Source organism: Anolis carolinensis, unplaced genomic scaffold (genome assembly GCF_035594765.1).
Source record: "Anolis carolinensis isolate JA03-04 unplaced genomic scaffold, rAnoCar3.1.pri scaffold_96, whole genome shotgun sequence".
NCBI lineage: Eukaryota > Metazoa > Chordata > Lepidosauria > Squamata > Dactyloidae > Anolis > Anolis carolinensis.
Window position 1 is genome coordinate 13,699 of NW_026943905.1, and position 18,010 is coordinate 31,708.

The 18,010-nt window shown below is 55.0% G+C and overlaps 1 protein-coding gene across 3 annotated transcripts; it reads right to left on the bottom strand.

The window, feature by feature from the left end:
• Window positions 1-1,759: 1,759 nt before the first annotated feature.
• On the bottom strand, window positions 1,760-17,795 carry nat16 (N-acetyltransferase 16 (putative)). Of its 3 annotated transcripts, none has more exons than XM_062967069.1 (4): window positions 17,709-17,795; window positions 11,072-11,285; window positions 6,606-6,830; window positions 1,760-2,503 (listed from the first exon to the last, which is right to left on the bottom strand). In XM_062967069.1, the coding sequence occupies exons 2-4, from the start codon at window positions 11,261-11,263 to the stop codon at window positions 1,892-1,894; spliced, it is 1,029 nt and encodes a 342-aa protein (XP_062823139.1). In that variant the 5' UTR covers window positions 11,264-11,285; window positions 17,709-17,795; the 3' UTR covers window positions 1,760-1,891. The 3 variants fall into 3 exon arrangements, with proteins under 3 accessions (XP_062823139.1, XP_062823140.1, XP_062823141.1); XM_062967070.1 differs by having other exon boundaries at window positions 11,072-11,301; window positions 17,709-17,775; XM_062967071.1 differs by lacking the exons at window positions 11,072-11,285; window positions 17,709-17,795 and adding an exon at window positions 7,212-10,976.
• Between the last annotated feature and the right edge of the window lie 215 nt (window positions 17,796-18,010).

Genomic DNA, 18,010 nt, shown 5'->3' on the forward strand with positions numbered 1-18,010 from the left:
CGAATGTAGGGAAGGGTCTGCAAGGGAAGGGAGGGAGGGGGAAGGGGCTTCGCTTTGCCCCGAGGCCTGAGGGTGTTCCTATGGGAGTGGGAGGAGCCTGAGATGGAAGGGAGGGGCTTCCCTTCTGGGCGGGGGTCCCAGGGCCTTGGCCGGAGACGCTTCGGACCAGCCGGCGCTGAATTGGGGGCGAAGGGAGGGAGGGAGGAAGGCTCTGAAAGTGCGGAAGCGCCGAGAATTGGGATGGGGGAGGGGTCTCCGGGAAGCCGCCTTCTTCTCCATTGGACTGGATGGCCTTTGGGGGTCCCATCCAACTAGGGAGGGGTCTGCAGGAGAGGCTTCGCTTTGCCCCGCAACCAAGGCCTGAGGGTGTTCCTGGGGAGTGGGAGGGGCCTGGGATGGAGGGGAGGGGCTTCATTCCTGGGAAGGGAAGGAGCGGGGGTCCCGGGGCCTTGGAGACCCCTCCTCTCTATGCTCTGAAAGTGCGAAAGCGTCAGAGGCGGTGATGGGGGGGGGGGGGAGTCCCAGGGCCGCCTTCTTCTCTGTTGAACTAGATCCAGGGAAGGGTCTGCAGGAGGGGCTTCGCGACTGAGGCCTGCTCGTATTCCTTGGGGGAGGGGGGCATTCGAGGGTCCCGAGGCCTTGGAGACCCCTCCTCTCCAGGCTCTGAAAGTGCGGAGGCGTCGGGGAGAGGGATGGGGAGCCCCAGAGGCTTCTCCTTCTTCTTCTCCGTTGAACTGGATGGCCTTTGGGGATTTTGGGGGTGCCTTCCAACTCCAGGGAGGGGTCTGCGGGGAGAAGAAGGGGCCTCGGTCGTGGGGGCCCCAAGGCCTTGAAGACCCCTCCTCTCCAGGCTCTGAAAGTGCGGGGGCGTCGGGGATAAGGATGGGGTCCCAGGGCCGCCTTCTTCTTCTCTGTTGGACTGGATGACCTTTGGGGGTCCCGTCCAACCCTAGGGAAGGGTCTGCAGGGGAGGGGAGGCAGGGGCTTCGCTGGTGGGGCCCCGAGGCCTTGGAGACCCCTCCCCTCCTCTCCAGGCTCTGAAAGTGCGGGGGCGTCGGGGATAAGGATGGGGTCCCAGGGCCGCCTTCTTCTTCGCCATTGGACTGAATGGCCTTTAGGGGTTTTGGGGGTCCCGTCCAACCCTAGGGAGGGGTCTGCAGGGGAGGGGAGGCAGGGGCTTCGCTGGTGGGGCCCCGAGGCCTTGGAGACCCCTCCCCTCCTCTCCAGGTTCTGAAAGTGCGGGGGCGTCGGGGATAAGGATGGGGTCCCAGGGCCGCCTTCTTCTTCGCCATTGGACTGAATGGCCTTTAGGGGTTTTGGGGGTCCCGTCCAACCCTAGGGAGGGGTCTGCAGGGGAGGGGAGGCAGGGGCTTCGCTGGTGGGGCCCCGAGGCCTTGGAGACCCCTCCCCTCCTCTCCAGGTTCTGAAAGTGCGGGGGCGTCGGGGAGAGGGATGGGGAGCCCCAGAGCCTTCTCCTTCTTCTTCTCCATTGGACTGAATGGCCTTTGGGGGTTTTGGGGGTCCCGTCCAACCCTAGGGAGGGGTCTGCAGGGGAGGGAAGGCAGGGGCTTCGCTGGTGTGGCCCCAAGGCCTTGGAGACCCCTCCCCTCCTCTCCAGGCTCTGAAAGTGCGGGGGCGTCGGGGAGAGGGATGGGGTCCCAGGGCCGCCTTCTTCTTCGCCATTGGACTGGATGGCCTTTGGGGGTTTTGGGGGTCTGGTCCAACCCCAGGGAGGGGTCTGCGGGGGAGGGAAGGCAGGGGCTTCGGTCGTGGGGGCCCCAAGGCCTTGGAGACCCCTCCTCTCCTCTCCCTCCTCCCCGGGCTCTGAAAGTGCGGAAGCGTTTGGGCGGGGGTCGGGGGTGGGGAGGCCGGGCCCCCCTCCTCCCGGTTCCTAGACGAGGTCCTCCTCGAGGAGCAGCTGCTCGGCGTAGGGCTTGGCGGGCTCGAGGCCGAGGGCGGCGCGGCAGAAGGCGGCCAGGTCCCGCCAGCGCTCGGGCGGGAGGAAGAGCTGGCAGGCCACGCGGCGCGCGCCCAGGGCCGGCAGCTGGAGGCGGAGGTGGCGGAGCAGCTGGCCCTGGAGCAGCTGCGCGGCCCCGCGGCCGAAGGCGTCCACGTTGAGGTACAGCCAGCCCCCGCTCCCGTCGTCGTCGGCGGGGTCGGCCATGGGGACGGCGAAGGGGCGCGTGCTGAGCGAGGCCACCGAGGGGCGGTCCCGGCGGTCGACCAGCCAGCGCAGGTCCTTCTGCCGCAGCAGCGCCAGGTTGCTCTCGCAGGCCTTGAAGGGCTGCCAGTCCTGGATGATGGTCTGGCCCGGAAGCACCTCGCGGCGGAACCGCTCCGACAGCACCACCGCCGGGACCTCGCTCTCCGACAGCAGCTCCGGCGGGGAGGCCAGGCCCCCGCCCCCCGACCCCGACCCCGACCCCGACCCCGCCAGCGCCGCCTCCGCCGCCTCCAGCCGGCCCAGCAGCTCCTGCGCCTCGAAGCGGACCAGAAGGATGCCCTGTGAAGGGGGGGGGGGGGAGGATGCGGAGAGGAGGAAGAGGAGGGAGGGGACAAGGCGGGAGAAGACCATGAGGAGGAAGGAGAGGGGGAGGAGAGGGAGGAGGGAGGGGGAAAGGAAGAGAAGAGGAGAGGAGAGGAGAGGAAGGAAGGAGGAAGGAGGGGAAAGGGGAGAAAGAAGAAGAGGAAGGGAGGAAGACAAGAGGGGGAGGAGGGAAGGGGAGGAAAAGAGGAGGAAGGAAGAGGAAGGAGAGGAGGAGAAAGAGGAGGAGAGAAGATAAGGAAGAGGAAGGAAGGAAGGAGGGGCAGAAGGGGGAGGGGAGGAGGAGGAGGCAGGCAAAGAGGAAGAGGAGAAGAGTGAGGAAACGGGGGAGGGGAGGAAGAGGGGAAGATGAGGAAGAGGAAAAAGGAAGAGGAGGAGGAGGAGAGGGAGGAGGGAGGGGGAAAGGAAGAAGAAGAGGAGAGGAGAGGAGAGGAAGAAAGGAGGAAGGAGGGGAAAGGGGAGAAAGAAGAAGAGGAAGGGAGGAAGACAAGAGGGGGAGGAGGGAAGGGGAGAAAAAGAGGAGGAAGGAAGAGGAAGGAGAGAAGGAGAAAGAGGAGGAGAGAAGATAAGGAAGAGGAAGGAAGGAAGGAAGGAGGGGCAGAAGGGGAGGGGAAGAGGAGGAGGCAGGCAAAGAGGAAGAGGAGAAGAGTGAGGAAACGGGGGAGGGGAGGAAGAGGGGAAGATGAGGAAGAGGAAAAAGGAAGAGGAGGAGGAGGAGAGGGAGGAGGGAGGGGGAAAGGAAGAAGAAGAGGAGAGGAGAGGAGAGGAAGAAAGGAGGAAGGAGGGGAAAGGGGAGAAAGAAGAAGAGGAACGGAGGAAGACAAGAGGGGGAGGAGGGAAGGGGAGAAAAAGAGGAGGAAGGAAGAGGAAGGAGAGAAGGAGAAAGAGGAGGAGAGAAGATAAGGAAGAGGAAGGAAGGAAGGAAGGAGGGGCAGAAGGGGAGGGGAAGAGGAGGAGGCAGGCAAAGAGGAAGAGGAGAAGAGTGAGGAAACGGGGGAGGGGAGGAAGAGGGGAAGATGAGAAAGAGGAGGAGGAGAGGAAGAGGAGAGCGTCAGCACGAGGAGCGCTGCCCAGCAAGACCCCCTCCCTGCCCACTTCGCTTGCCTAGGGAAGGGAGCCCACCCCCCGCCGCAATGAGAGGGACTATCCACTGGCAGGGAAGCGACCTCACGCCTGGCCATCTGGGGGTGGGGGGGCGGGGGGGGCGGGGGGGGGCGGGGGAGGGGAAGATGGCAACTGCTGGGCTTCTGGCCTTTGCCTTTCCTGTCCCTGAGGCAGAGACTCCTCCTCCTTTGTTCCTCTCATCCAACTCCTCCTTCGCAATGCATGGCCAGAAAGACCTGGTCCCTATTATTGGGGTGGGGGTGGGCTCCCTCAGCCCCTCCTGCAGACCCCTCCCTAGAGCTGGAAGGGACCCCCAAAGGTCATCCAGTCCAATGGAGAAGAAGTTAAATGTTTTAACTTTTTAATTGTATTTTAATATTTTACTTTATTTAAATGGTTGTTTTTGTCCTCTGTTTTCAAAGGCATTGAATTATTGCCATGTTGTGAAGCTGCCTTGAGTCCCCTCCGGGGTCGAGAAAGGAAGGGTAAAAGTACCGTAAACAAATAAATAATTGCAGGAGACCAGGCCCCCTCCGCCCACAGCCCTCCAGCTGTTTGGGCCTCCAATTCCCAGAATTCCTGGCCATCAAACAAGCTGGCAATGGGGGCTTCTGGGAGCTGGAGTCCCAAATAGGGCCGGGCTGTGGTGCAGGCTGGAGAGCAGCCTGCTGCAATAAATCACTCTGACCATGAGGTCATGAGTTCGAGGCCAGCCCGTGGCGGGGTGAGCACGCGTCAATTAAAATAAAAAATAGCCCCTGCTCGTTGCTGACCTAGCAACCCGAAAGATAGTTGCATCTATCAAGTAGGAAATAAGGTACCTACTTGATAGTGAGGAGGCAAGTTTAACTAATTTACGACATTGGAATGAGGAAGTGCCGTCAGAGTGGATGATGAAGCAGCTGCTCCCCCCTGTGGCCAGAATCGAACATCCCCTCAGGAGAAGGTTAAATTGCCTCTGCATCTGTTTGTCTCTGTCTCGGTTCGATATGTTTATGGGCATTGAATGTTTGCCCTGTGTGTGTATAATGTGATCCGCCCTGAGTCCCCTTCGGGGTGAGAAAGAAGGGCGGAATATAAATACTGTAAATAAATAAATAAAATAAATAGCTGGGTGCCATTGCAGTAGGCCATGCCATAGGCCCAGAGCCCTTCCTTCCTGGGGGCCTTTGGTCCTCTCAAGCCCATCAAGCCTCAGGGCTCGGCCTTCTGATCTCTCCCTGGCCTCTCCTGACCTCCAGGCATCTTTAATCACCCTTAGAATGAAGACTGTGTCTGATCTTTTCATTGGCTACTTAGGATGGAGGTTTGCTATGCAGATGCCAAGGCCAAGCCATTAGTAAACGTTTACGTTTGTGATCTGCATCTGCCTGCCTTGCATGCTTTTGGGCTCAGGGAAACTGAGGCAGGCTTTGCTAAAGGAAGGAAGGCTGATTCCTAAGTGTTTTCATTGCCATACCTTTCCCTGAAAGCGCCCACACAGCTTCCACGAAGGGCTGGCTGAGGAACCAGGGCAGTTCCTGCAAATGGCCACCCCTCCCTTTCCCAAAACCATTATACCATGAAATCTGACGCTGCTTCCTGGCATCTCTGGATGACGTGATGCCACAGACTGTAACCAGCCTGAAATGGGTGGGCATTCTGCCTGCCCTCCTTCATAAGGAAGAGGGAGCGGGCCTTGTTCTCTGCTGCCCTGGGGACCAGGCCTCAATGGAGACATGGGTTCAAATGGCGGGAAAGGAGATTCCATTGAACACGAGGAAGAACTTCCTGACTGTAAGGAGAGCTGTTCAACAGAAGAACTCTCTGCCTCAGAGTCCAGTGGAAGCTCCTTCCTTGCAGGCTTTTAAACATGCTGGGTGGCCATCTGTCGGGATGCTTTGATTAAACCTTTCCTTTATAGCGGAAGGGAGTTGGACTGAATGGCATTTGGGGGTCCCTTCCAACCCGAGGATTCTTTGGATCTATTGTTGTTGTTATTATGATTATGCAGAGGCTGGATGGCCATTTGTCAGGAGGGCTTTTCCTGTGCTTTTCCTTTATGACAAGAAGAAGGGGGTTGGACTGAATGGACTTTGGGAGTCCCTTCCGTCTTTTGGACGCCCTGCTTCCTTCTGCCCCATATGGGTGCAGTGACTGGATGCCCGTTGGAAGTCCCTTCCAATTTTAGGATTCTCTGATGGGGTGACTGGATGTCCTTTGGGGGCCCCTTCTAACTAGGATTCTCTGATGGGGTGAATGGGTGGCCTTTGGAGGTCCCTTCTAACCCTAGAATTATGTGTTGGGTGACTGCATGGCCTTTGGGGTCCCTTCCTCTTTTTGGACTCCTTGCTTCCTTTCCCCCTGCGTAGATGGGGTGACTGGATGTCCTTGGGCGCCCCTTCCACCTCTCAGACTCCCTGCTTCCTTCCTCTCTGCACAGATGGAGTGACCTTTGGGGGCCCCATCCAACGCTAGGACTCTCCGAGGGGGAGACTGGATGCCCTTTGAAGGTCCTTTCCAACCCTTGGTGAAGGTAAAGGTCAAGGTTTTCCCCTGACATTAAGTCCAGTCGTGACCGACTCTGGGGGTTGGTACTCATTTCCATGTCTAAGCCGAAGAGCCGGCATTGTCCATAGACACCTCCAAGGTCATGTGGCTGGCATGACTGCATGGAGTACCATTACCTTCCCACCGAAGCGGTACCTATTGATCTACTCACATTTGCATGTTTTCGAACTGCTAGGTTGGCAGGAGCTGGAGCTAACAGCGGGCACTCAAGCCGCTCCTGGGATTTGAACCTGGGGCCTTTCGGTCTGCAAGTTCAGCAGCTCAGCGCTTTAACGCACTTTGCCACCAGGGCTCCTACCGGATTCTTTAGATCTATTATTGTTGTTATTCTGATGAGGCAGAGGCTGGGTGGGGAGGGCTTTGATGGTGCTTTTCCATTATGTCCCCTGGGGGGGTCCCGGCTGACCTGCTTGGCGATGACACGGTACTTCTTGAGGTCCTTGGGTCCGAGCTGGTCGTCGCGGGTGAGTCGCGAGACCTTGACCCCCGGGTGCTGCTCCTTGACCATCTGGGCGCAGAAGCGCTGCAGCACGCCGGCCACGCCCCTGCCACGCTCCCAGGGGGCCACGCGCAGCCCCTCCACCAGCGCCGTCTCCCCCGAGTCGATGATGTAGATGGACTGGAGCCCGATCTGGGGTCAGAAGTGGGGAGAAAGAGAGCAGAGAGAGTCAACCCCCAGGGGGGCTGGAGTGGCAGCTGGCCATTGGAAAGGAAAAGGTGGCGTTAATCAATCAAAGCAAAGAGGGGAGGGGTCAGTAAAGGGGAGGGGTCATTTGGTTGCGGGTGGGGGGGCAAAAAGGGGGGCTTTTCAAACGACAATTCTTTTGGCACATCATTAAGCATCAATCACAACATATTTCAGAAATAGAAAGAGAGAGAGATGGAGAGCAAGAGAGAGAGAGAGAACAAAGGCAGCATCAGGAGCATCAGCAGCATCAGCAGCATCAGCGGCAACTTATGACAAGTAGTTTAGCAAGATCACAGAGTGAGTGAGTAAGCGTCATACTAGTACCATTCGGAGGGGGCCCTTTATTGCTACGGAACGGGCGGGGGTCTCAAGAGCAGAGACACACAAAGAGGGAGGAGAGAGCTATTGGGGCAGCGGGCGGGTGGGCCAACGGGTGGGTCTCTGTCCTGCGCGCCCCGCCGGTCACTCCCGGTCGGTCCTCCTCCGAGGAGCCCCGCCACCTTCCTTGGCCTTGACCTTGACCTTGGCCGGGCCTCAGCCCCACACACCTACGTGAATAAAACCCAGCGAAAATCATTCGGTTTTTATCCATGGATTGCTTTCAAAAGAGAGAGAGAGAGAGAGAGAGAGAGGAAGGAGGAGAGAAAGAGAGAAGTCCAGAGGGAAGCTGTAAACAAAGAAACCCAAAAGGTCAGAAAAGGAAGGCAACGCTGCACCGGAAATGGGGGGGGGGGCAAAGTGTGTGGGGACCCCTTTTGGGGGCAAGGGTCATCAGCCCAACCCACCCATTGCCAGAGCAAGTGGGGGTTTATTTGCTAGAAAATGGGGAGGGGTCTGCCTAACACATCCTTGACAGGGAGGGGATATTATTATTATTATTATTATGTTGCTGTGAGTTTGTCGAGCTGTACGGTAAATGTGTTCCTGTGGCATTCTCTCTTGATGTTTCACCTGCCTCTGTGGCTGCCATCCTCAGAGGTTTGTTTAGAGGTCTGTTGGAAATGAGGCAAGTGGGGTGTACATATCTCTGTATCCCATGACATACAAAGACATAGGAGAAGAGCTATAATAGGGTAGGGAAATTCCAAAAATGAACAGTTTAGAGATAAACTGTTAATTAAGCATTATTACTGAATATCCAGGGTGTGGGGAAAGAACTCATGTCTGTTCGGAGCAAGTGTGAATGTTACAGTTGGCAAGCTTGATTAGCATTGAATAGTTTGGCAGCTGCAAAGTCAATCAGTGTTGTTGCCTGGAGGCAGGGCTGTGGGGGGGGGGGGGTTAAAATTTCAACCCCCCTCCCAAAATGTTTCCGGTTGAAAAAAACCTGATTCATTAGTAAACCAGGTTTTTAGGGGGCAGTTGACCTCTTAAGCTCCCCCCTCTGGCTACGGCCCTGCCTGGAGGCATCTATTGTTGTTGTTGATGTTGCTGTTGTTGTTTCAATGCTCCAGGTTTGTGGGATTGCCCTCCTGGCTCAGCCCACAAAGGGCAACCTGAGCAAATATCAAGCCAGGCGGGAAGTATCAATATGCCCCCGAATAGGGGAGACAGGGAACCTGCACAGACTTGACATCATCCTGGTGAATTTGGGCATGAAGAGGATTCCTACTCCATCTTTGGCCCAATTGGGAAGGGGGCTTCAGGGCCTTGGGATCAAAGGTCGGCCTCCATTTGACCAGGAGGGGCCATCCAGCTCCAGTGTAGCGTTCCCCACTTGGCTGCAACAGGGTCACCCATCTGCTTCCCACGGAGCCCCCCAAATCGCCCCCCACCTCCTGATTAGATGCAAGAGAAGAATGGAAGAGAAAGAGAAAGCTTGGGGAGGGGGGCAGATTGTGAAGCCCCCCTCCCATCACCTCCAGGAGATCAAAGGGGTGCTCATCCCACCCGAATCCCCTTCAGAGTGCTGCTGTGGAGCAATGGGGCAAAGTGGGGTCCTTTCTCCATCACAGCGGCCCATTACTGGGACTGCAGCTGCCTTGCCTTCCTCTGAAGCAGAACCAAATGGATCGTGGCCACAGAGGAGCGCTGTGTTTCCCAAGGCCTGGCTCTTCACTGGCCCCTCCCCAGATGCTTTTCAATGCTCCTAGATGTTGGGAATCACCCTGGAGGACTCAAGTCTAGATGTAGTTAGATAGATGATAGAGTTAGACTGAGGGAATCCTTTCCGTTTCCAAAGCATGCCTAGATAGGCTTCACTGTGTTTCACTCTATCCTGTGTACATCACATCCCTTACTTTGAAGTTAGTAGAAATGTGAATCTCCAGGGACCCTAACTTCTCATTGGTCAGAATGTCTTTTATGGCCTCAATAAACTGGACCATGAGGTTGGAACCATTTTGGTTCTCTCTTCTCCCTTTGTTCTTCAAGCTAACAACATGTCCTGCCATCTCTCCTGGCAAGATGTAACTATTTAGATGTTATTATTTTTCCTTTCTTATTTTTCCTTAGAAACCAGTCTAGAGTAGACTAGACAGCTCCCAAGCCTTTCTATCTGCAATGGAGTTCTTTTTACCTGAATAAATACTTTTTGAACTTTTACTGAGACTGCACTCCATTGCAATCCTAAATGGTCAAAGGCTTCTCTTTGCTCGCCCCTTGTAAATAACTGTTGCATTTGAAAGCCTTTGCTTTTGCTACTCTGCTGTTTTTTGGTGGAATCTCCCCCAGAGAGGGTTAAATGGAGTCTAACCGCTCAGAGATTACCACAACACTAGGAAGGTTCTAGGCCCCTGCAGAACATTCCAGTGTTTTCATGGAGCTCTCCTGAGTCTCCTGTACTTCCCAAAGAGCCCTTGAAGGACAGAAGATGACTGCTGTGGCCTCCTGGGCTTGAACTCTGCCAACGCACATCCACCCTCCCTCAGAACCCCAGGATTTTAGCTAGGAAAACACGTCGGCTTTGAGGTTCAGCAGGAGAGCACGGCACCAGCCTACCACCTTGCTTTCTGAGCAATCAATACTAGCTTCAAAAGAGGTTGGGGGAGCCCTCCCTTGTCACAGATCCCGACTGTGGTGGCAATTAAATAGCAAGAGTAGCTGCCTCCTGGACTCTGCGGGAGCCCCTCTGAGCCAGGCACAAAGGGGTGGCCTCATCTGGGGGCCCAAAGCTCCCCAAGGAGAGAAAACGTGGCCTGAACATTCCCAGCTGGCTGCTTCCCCCATTCTGCTCAAGCTGCACCCTCCAAGGCAATTACAGGCAGCCCCCAAGTCACGAACAAGACAGGTTCCGGGTTGCTGTCATTTTACCAGGCTGTATGGCCATGTTAACGGCGATCCATGCAGTCATGCCAATGGCCACATGACCTTGGAGGTGTCTACGGACAACGCCGGCTCTTCAGCTTAGAAATGGAGATGAGCACCAACCCCCAGAGTCAGACATGACTGGACTTAACGTCAGGGGAAAACCTTTACCTTTTATGGCCATGTTCCATAATTATTCTCTCCTGACATTTCACGCACATCTATGGCAGGCATCCTGAGAGGTTGTGAGGTCTGTTGGAAACTAGGCAAGTGAGGTTTATTTATTTATTTATTTATTTATGACAACATTTATATCCCGCCCTTCTCACCCAACAGGGGACTCAGGGCGGCTTACAATAAAACACACATATAAAAACTGTACAGTACATTATAAATCAGATATGTGCTGCCGAAGCAAGCAGCACATATCTGATTTATATATCTGTGGAAGGTCCAAGGTGGGAGAAAGAATTCTTGTCTGTTGGAGGCCAGTGTCAACATTGCCATTAATATCACCTTGATTAGCATTGATTAGCCTTTCAATTTCAAGGTCTGGCTGTTTACTGCCTAGGGGAATCCTTGTTGGGATGCGTTAGCTGGCCCTGACTGATTCATGTCCGGAATCCCCCTCATTCCCTAGTTTCCAATATACCTCACAACCTCTGAGGATGCCTGCCGCAGATGCAGGCGAAACATCAGGAGAGAATGCTGCTGTAACATGGCCATACAGTCCAAAAAACTCACAGCAACCCAATATTTTGGCAGTGGGTGAGATGCCCAGGCCTCAGGGGCCTTGTTCAATCCTAGACCCTTCTCTGAACTGCCCTATAGGGAAGCTTCCCCCCACCCGCGACCCCCCTTTCCCCCAGCTCCACAGCAGCCCCCCCTCCTTGGGGTCTCCCATTCGGAGGCAGCGCCCAGCACAGCAGGGTCCTCACCACGGCTCCGTTCTTCTTGGCCACGATGACGGTGCGGTTGGGCTCCCGGATCCAGCTGTGGTAGCGGCTGGGCAGGTAGTCCAGGCCGCCGTAGATGCCCTTGGACATGGCCAGGACCTCCTCGAACTCCTCCTCTGTGGCCACGGAGAACTCCAGCGGAGAGTCGGCCGAGCTGGGGCTCTCCAGCTTCATGGCTGCACGGGACACAGAGCGGCTGCAGGGAGACAAACCTGTGTGAAAACCACCAGGGAGAGAGAGGGGGGGTGGAGGTCCCATGGTCCGGAGACCCTGAAAACAAGTCGGTTAGAGAGGGAGAAAGAGGAAGGAAGGCCAAAGGGGGGCAGCAGGAGACAGTAGAGAGAGATCGCTGAGTTCAACGGTGGAACTCTCTGCCTCCGAGTCTGGTGGAGGCTCCTTCCTTGGAGGCTTCTAAGCAGAGGCTGGATGGCCATCTGTCGGGAGGGATGTGACTGTGCTTTTCCTACATAATAGCAGAAGGGAGTTGGACTAGATTAGACATGAACAAACTTGGGCCTTCCAGGAATTCCAACTCCCAAAATTTCTAACAGTCGGTAGGCTGTTAAATGACACTTGATTTTTTGCCTCATTTCCAACAGACCTCTGAACAGGGTTGTTGTATGTTTTCCGGGCTGTATGGCCATGTTATAGAAGTATTCTCTCCTGACATTTCGCCCACATCTACGGCAGGCATCCTCAGAGGTTGTGAGGTGAACAAATTTCAGAGGATGCTTGCCACAGATGCAGGTAAAATGTCAAAAGAGAATGCTGCTGGAACATATTGGCCATACAGTCCAGAATTCTCACAGCAACCCAGTGATTCTGGCCATGAAAGCCTTCGACAACATGTTATGATGTTTATTTTTACCCCGCTTTTCCCTCCACAAGGAAACATCCTGCTCCCCAGTCTGCCTGCAAGCTGGCTGGGATTTCTGGGAGTTGAAGTCCAAAACACCAGGAGGGCCGAAGTTTGCCCATGCCTGGAGTAGAGGGAGGGAGATCTTCCTGTTGACCATCAAGCTCAAGCTCTAGCCTTTCTCTCTCCGAGCTGGAAGACCAGCCATTGGGGCCTTTGGGGGTCACAGCCTGGCCAACGATCTGTCGCTCTGTAACCAGGGAGCCGTGTTCTGCCTGTAACGGGAGACGCTCCACTGGAGTCATGTGTTCCTTGTAACCAGTGCCAGTCAGTGCAATGGCCTTGCTGGTCAACCGTTTCCAGGCTTGTTTCAAAGGGAGAGCTTCCTACAGCAGCCCAGAAAGCAGGCCAAGCATATTTCTGCCACTGCTGAATCTGACAGGTCCAGGAAGGAGCCAGGTTGAGCTGCATAAAGGCAGGAAGCCCTGGAGAGAATGACCAGTAGTGGGGGTCTGACCTGGGCCTTTGAGGGCTATTCAATATCCTTATCCATGACTTTGGGCGATGGGATCATAGGTAAATTATTGTAGTCATTTAATAATAATACTACATCATTGCGAATTATTGCAAACTTTATTTGCAAATGACTCCAAACTGGGAGTGAGAGCAAACATCTTGGAGGTCAGGATCAAGCATCAAAAGAACCTTCACAGATTGGGGACCTTGGTCAACAATGGCATTTTTGGGGCCAAAGTCTAAGAGGGATCTTGACCAGCTGGAACCTGTCCAGAGAAATGACCACTAGTGGGGGTCTTGCCTGGGCCTTGGAGGGCAATTCCACATCTGTATCCATGGCTTTGGACAATGGGATCATAGGCATGGGGACCACATTTGCAAATGACTTCAAATTGGGAGTGAGAGCAAATCCTCCTGAGGTCAAGATCAGGCACCAGAAAGGACTTTTACAGATTGGGGACATCAGTCAACAGTGGCATTTTGGGGGCCATAGTCCAAGAGGGATCTTGACCAGCTGGAACCTGTCCAGAGAAGGGCAGCCAAAAAATGATAAAAGGCCTGGAAGCGAAAAGCTCTCTGAGGAATAGTTGAAGGAGCCTGGTGTATTTTTATAGCTCGGATGAAAAAAGACCGAGAAAGGGACACGAGAGACATATTTAAATATTTAAAAAGGAGGTCAGATCGAGGAGGGAGCGGGCTTGTTTTGTGTTGCTCTAGAAACTAGGACACAATGGAGAGACGGATTCAAATTGCAGGAAGAGAGATTCCACCAAAATGTTAGGAAGAACGTGATGGCCAAAAGCTTTTCAAGAATGGACTCCTCTGCTGCCTGGGAGTCCGGTTGGATGGCTATCTGTTGGGAAGGCTTGGATTGTGTCTTTGTGCATGGTGGAAGGGGACGGACGGGGTGGCCTTTGGGGTCTCTTCTAGGATTCCAAGCTGGGCATTTGGAGGGGAAGAAGCCCAGGCTTCAGGTACTTCATGGAGCCTCCGGTGGCCTAGGGGATAAAAGCCTCGTGATTTGAAGGTTGGGTTGCTGACCTGAAAGCTGCCAGGTTCGAATCCCACCCGGGGAGAGTGTGGATGAACTCCCTCTATCAGCTCCAGCTCCATGCGGGGACATGAGAAAAGCCTCCCACAAGGATGGTAAAACATCCGGGTGTCCCCTGGGCAACATCCTTGCAGACGGCCAATTCTCTCACTCCAGAAGCAACTCCGGTTGCTCCTGACACGAAAAAAAAGAGACTTTATTGGCGCCGCCTCTTGGCAGCAAGGGGAAGGGAAGGTGGGCTGTTTCCCAACCCCTCTAAGTCAGCAGTGACCTTTGCCCCCTGTGACCCTTCTCCATCCAAATCCTTTCCCAGCCTCCTTGACCTCCACACTCTGCACATGCTCCTCCTCACACTCTTCCCGGGTCCGACCCATTCATTCCTGCAGTTGCAGGTCATGGATGCAAAGTTAAGCACGGCATCCTCAAGGGTTGGCTTTATGGCCTCATGCAAAGCGGTGTGTCACCTGGCCCAGGTAGTCTCCCCAGCGGAGGCGATGCTGCATCTCCTTTCCCGGCAGCCATTAATATTCCATGGGATGCAACCCGAGAGCTCTTCCTTGGGGCCTCTGCGGCTGGGCTCTGGCCCTCCAAGTATTTTGGACTCCAACTCCTACAATTCCTAGCAGCCTACCGCCTGTCAGGAATTGTGGAAGCTGAAATCCAAAACACCTGGAGGGCCAACGTTTGCCTGAAGTTGGGGAAAGGTCTCTCACTGCCCCCTCCCCAATTAAAAGCAAGATCTACCCCACTGCCAAAGGAGAGGAGGAAGGTAACGGCGCTCCATGCAGTCATGCCAGCCACACGACCTTGGAGGTGTCTACGGGCAACACCGGCTCTTCGGCTTAGAAATGGAGATGAGCACCAACCCCCAGAGTCAGACGTGACTGGACTTAACATCAGGGAAAACCTTTACCTTTACTTTTATTCTATTCTATTCTATTCTATTCTATTCTTCTGTCAAGTGCCTTATAGAGATACCCTGTTTCCCCTAAAATAAGACATCCCCAGAAAATAAGACCTAGTAGAGGTTTTGCTGAATTGCTAAATATAAGGCCTCCCCTGAAAGTAAGACCTAGCAAAGTTTTCGTTTGGAAGCATGCCCAATGAACAGAACACCACAACATGCAGGATTGGTAAATGTACGTATCGTAGAGTGTTGTACATGGAAATATTGGTAGTAACAAGAAATTCTTGCTAGGATTCACAGTCTGTCTGGTGATGCTGGTTTATGATGACAACTACTGTACAGTATATAATAAATGTTCATTTTTTTGTTCAACAATAAATGTGAATTCTTCTTCATGGAAAAATAAGACATCCTCTGAAAATAAGACCTAGAACATCTTTGGGAGCAAAAATTAATATAAGACACTGTCTTATTACCCGGGAAACATGGTAGCTATGTATGGGGGGGGGGGGGGTGGCTCCACATTGATATGGGGGGAATAGTATCTTATTTGCCCCTCTCATCATTTGGGGGAGATAATGAGTTCCTGGTGGAAGGCAGAAAGGCCAGGATGGAGCCAAAGAAGCTGGAAAGCGTCCAGAGGAGGGTGACTAAAATGATTAAGGGTCTGGAGAACAAGCCCTATGAGGAGCGGCTTAAAGAGCTTGGCATGTTTAGCCTGCAGAAGAGAAGGCTGAGAGGAGACATGATAGCCATGTACAAATACGTGAGGGGAAGTCATAGGGAGGAGGGAGCAAGCTTGTTTTCTGCTGCCCTGCAGACTAGGACACAAGGGAACAATGGCTTCAAACTACAGGAAAGGAGATTCCACCTGAACATCAGGAAGAACTTCCTCACTGTGAGAAGGGCTGTTCACCAGTGGAACTCTCTGCCCCGGGCTGTGGTGGAGGCTCCTTCCTTGGAGGCTTTTAAGCAGAGGCTGGATGGCCATCTGTCGGGGGTGCTTTGAATGAGATTTCCTGCTTCTTAGCAGGGGGTTGGACTAGATGGCCCATGAGGTCTCTTCCAACTCTACTGTTCTATGATTCTATGAATTAGGAGGTGAGATGGTCCAAAAGGCCCTTCCCGCCTTGTCCTTGGACCAGGTTGTAGCAGGAAAAGTTTGCAATGAAGGAAGGCATTGGAATCATAGAATAGTAGAGTTGGAAGAGACCTCATGGGTCATCCAGTCCAACCCCATCCTGCCAAGAAGCAGGAAAATCGCATTCAAAACATCCCCGACAGGTCCGAGGAAGCAGCATCTCCATCCATTCAGGGATATTTCGATAGTTCTTTCTTGCATGCCAGAAGGGGGTTGGACTAGATGGCCCGTATAATCTCTTCCGACTCTATGGTTCTATGATTCATTCATCCCTCCATCCCAGAGCTGAGCGGTCACTGCGTCTGTCCTTGAGCCCGAAAGGACTTTCCTGCTGGCGAAGGACACTTCTGGGATAGAGAAGGCCACTTCCCCCTTGGGCCACCCTCAAAGAAAGCTGGACAAGAGGCCCCCCCCCCCAAATAAATAAATAAATAAATAAATAAAACACATACATCTCTGTTTAGTTTTGAGTCCCAAAGAGGTGAGTGATGGGTTCTAGAGCAGGCTTGGGTCAATTTTGATCCTCCAGGTGTTTTGGACTCCAACTCCCAGCATTCCTCACAGCCTCAGGCCCCTTCCTTTTGCCCCTCAGCCGCTTAAGCGGCTGAGGGGCAAAAGGAAGGGGCCTGAGGCTGTGAGGAATGCTGGGAGTTGGAGTCCAAAACATTGGAAGGAGAGCCGAAGTTGGAACCTAGACAAAGTGATGAGATGCGACATTGGAACTCCCTGCCTCAGGACGTCACCTGTGCAGCCCCCCCTTATTTCCAAGCAGTCACAGCCCCCCTCCCTCCCCCTTAGTCTCACTGACGTCATTCACCCCCCCCTCCTCTCCCCTCCCAATGGGAGAACTGGAGAGAGAGAGGAAATGACGGAGACTGTAGAGCACCCCCCCCCCGGCTTGGAGGGAATGACCTGCCCTTTGCCCTTGGCGCGACCTCTGCCTGCCCTCCCTGGGATGTGTGTGTCCCCCCCCCCGCCCTCTTTTGATCACGGGCTCCCTCCCCATCGATGCCGGGGGTGATCGATAGGCAATCCATCCCTATTGATCCCCATTGAGGCGGATGGAAATTAACCGGGGGGCGAGAAGGAGGAGGAGAAGGGAGGGGGGGGGCTCTAATGGAAGGCCACGCCCCCTCCCTCCCTCCCTCCCCAGAAGCAACGGGCTCCCCTCCCCCGCCCCTTGATCCAATTCCGTGCGAAGCAGATGGCGACTTGGTGGGGGGGGGGAGGAGGGAGTTAGGGGGGGGAAGTCTTTTTTCATCCGAGCATCCAATAAGGGCGAAATCCGGAAATGGGAGGGGGGGAAGGAGGGGAGGGGGGGCTCTGCTCCTCCTCCTCCCCCTCCTCCCCCTCCTCCTGCCCCCCCCCGACAGTCACATGCCCGCCCTATAAATAGAAAGCGCAAAGCAGCGCCATCCATCCCTCCATCTCTGCATCCCTCCATCCCTCTCTCTATCCATCCATCCTTTGACCCCTCAGGCCAAGCCCCCTCCCCAAAGAGAGACCCCCCCCCCGACACACTCCTCCCCCCCTTGTCCTTGCCGGAAATGCCCGCGACCCCTTTGGCCTCGAAATGAACGGCCATCAATGGCCACAGGGGAGAGAGAAGCCCCCTCCCCTTTTATCCCAGGCCGCGATGGGACGGGACTGGGGGGCTCCTAGGAGGACTATTGATTCCGGCCCCCCGGGCTGTCCTTGTTCACAGTTGGCTTTAATGTCTTCCTATGTCGGGGTTCGGATGATTTTAATGTCTAAGGCCCAATTTTGTATGTGGATGGTGGCAGGGCCGTAGCCAGAAAAAAAATTCGGGGAGGGGGGGGATTGAACCCCTAACCCTTCCCCCCCCCCCCCCGGCTACAGGCCTGGATGGTGGCCTTGAAGGATGGACGGGACAGTTTGGAAGCCGCTCTGGGTCCCCCCGGGGTTGAGAGGGGGGGAGCCCGGTACAAAGGCAGGGCAGGCATAAATAAATAAATAAATAAATAAACATACTGGGGGGGGGAGGTGGGGTGGGCGGGGGGCTCCTCGCTCCTCGCACAAAGGCCCCTCCCTCATTCCCCCCTCCCTCTCTGATCCGCCATCGCCTTTTGATGCAGCCCCCTCCCCTCTCTTCGGGCCCGGCGGGGAGGCGACCCCCCCCCCCAATACCTGCAAAGGGGGAGGAGGAAGTGGGAGGGTCCCCTCTTCCTCTCCTTCTTCTCCTTCTTCTTCTCCTTCTTCTCCTCCTTCTTCTTGGGCTCCGCTCTGCAACGGGATCGTCCTTCGCCGCTCGCTCTCGCGCTCCCTCTCTCCTCCTCCGCCTATAAAGGTGCGGAGAGGCCCCGCCCACCCCGGCAGGAAAGGCCACGCCCCTTCTCCCCTTGTGGGGGGGGAGGGGGAGGGAGGGGGAGAGGGCGCTCGGGGACAGCTCAAGGGGGGGGGGGCAAGGCAACGGACAGAGACGCATTCAA

What these genes read in the sequence shown, in the direction of transcription:
- nat16 (XM_062967069.1), bottom strand. Translation starts at nt 11,263, where the DNA reads ATGAAGCTGGAGAGCCCCAGCTCGGCCGACTCTCCGCTGGAGTTCTCC. An exon ending in CCAAGAAGAACGGAGCCGTG is followed by an intron (nt 6,831 to 11,071) that starts GTGAGGACCCTG and finishes TTCTGACCCCAG; the next exon opens with ATCGGGCTCCAGTCCATCTA. An exon ending in ACCGTGTCATCGCCAAGCAG is followed by an intron (nt 2,504 to 6,605) that starts GTCAGCCGGGAC and finishes CCCCCTTCACAG; the next exon opens with GGCATCCTTCTGGTCCGCTT.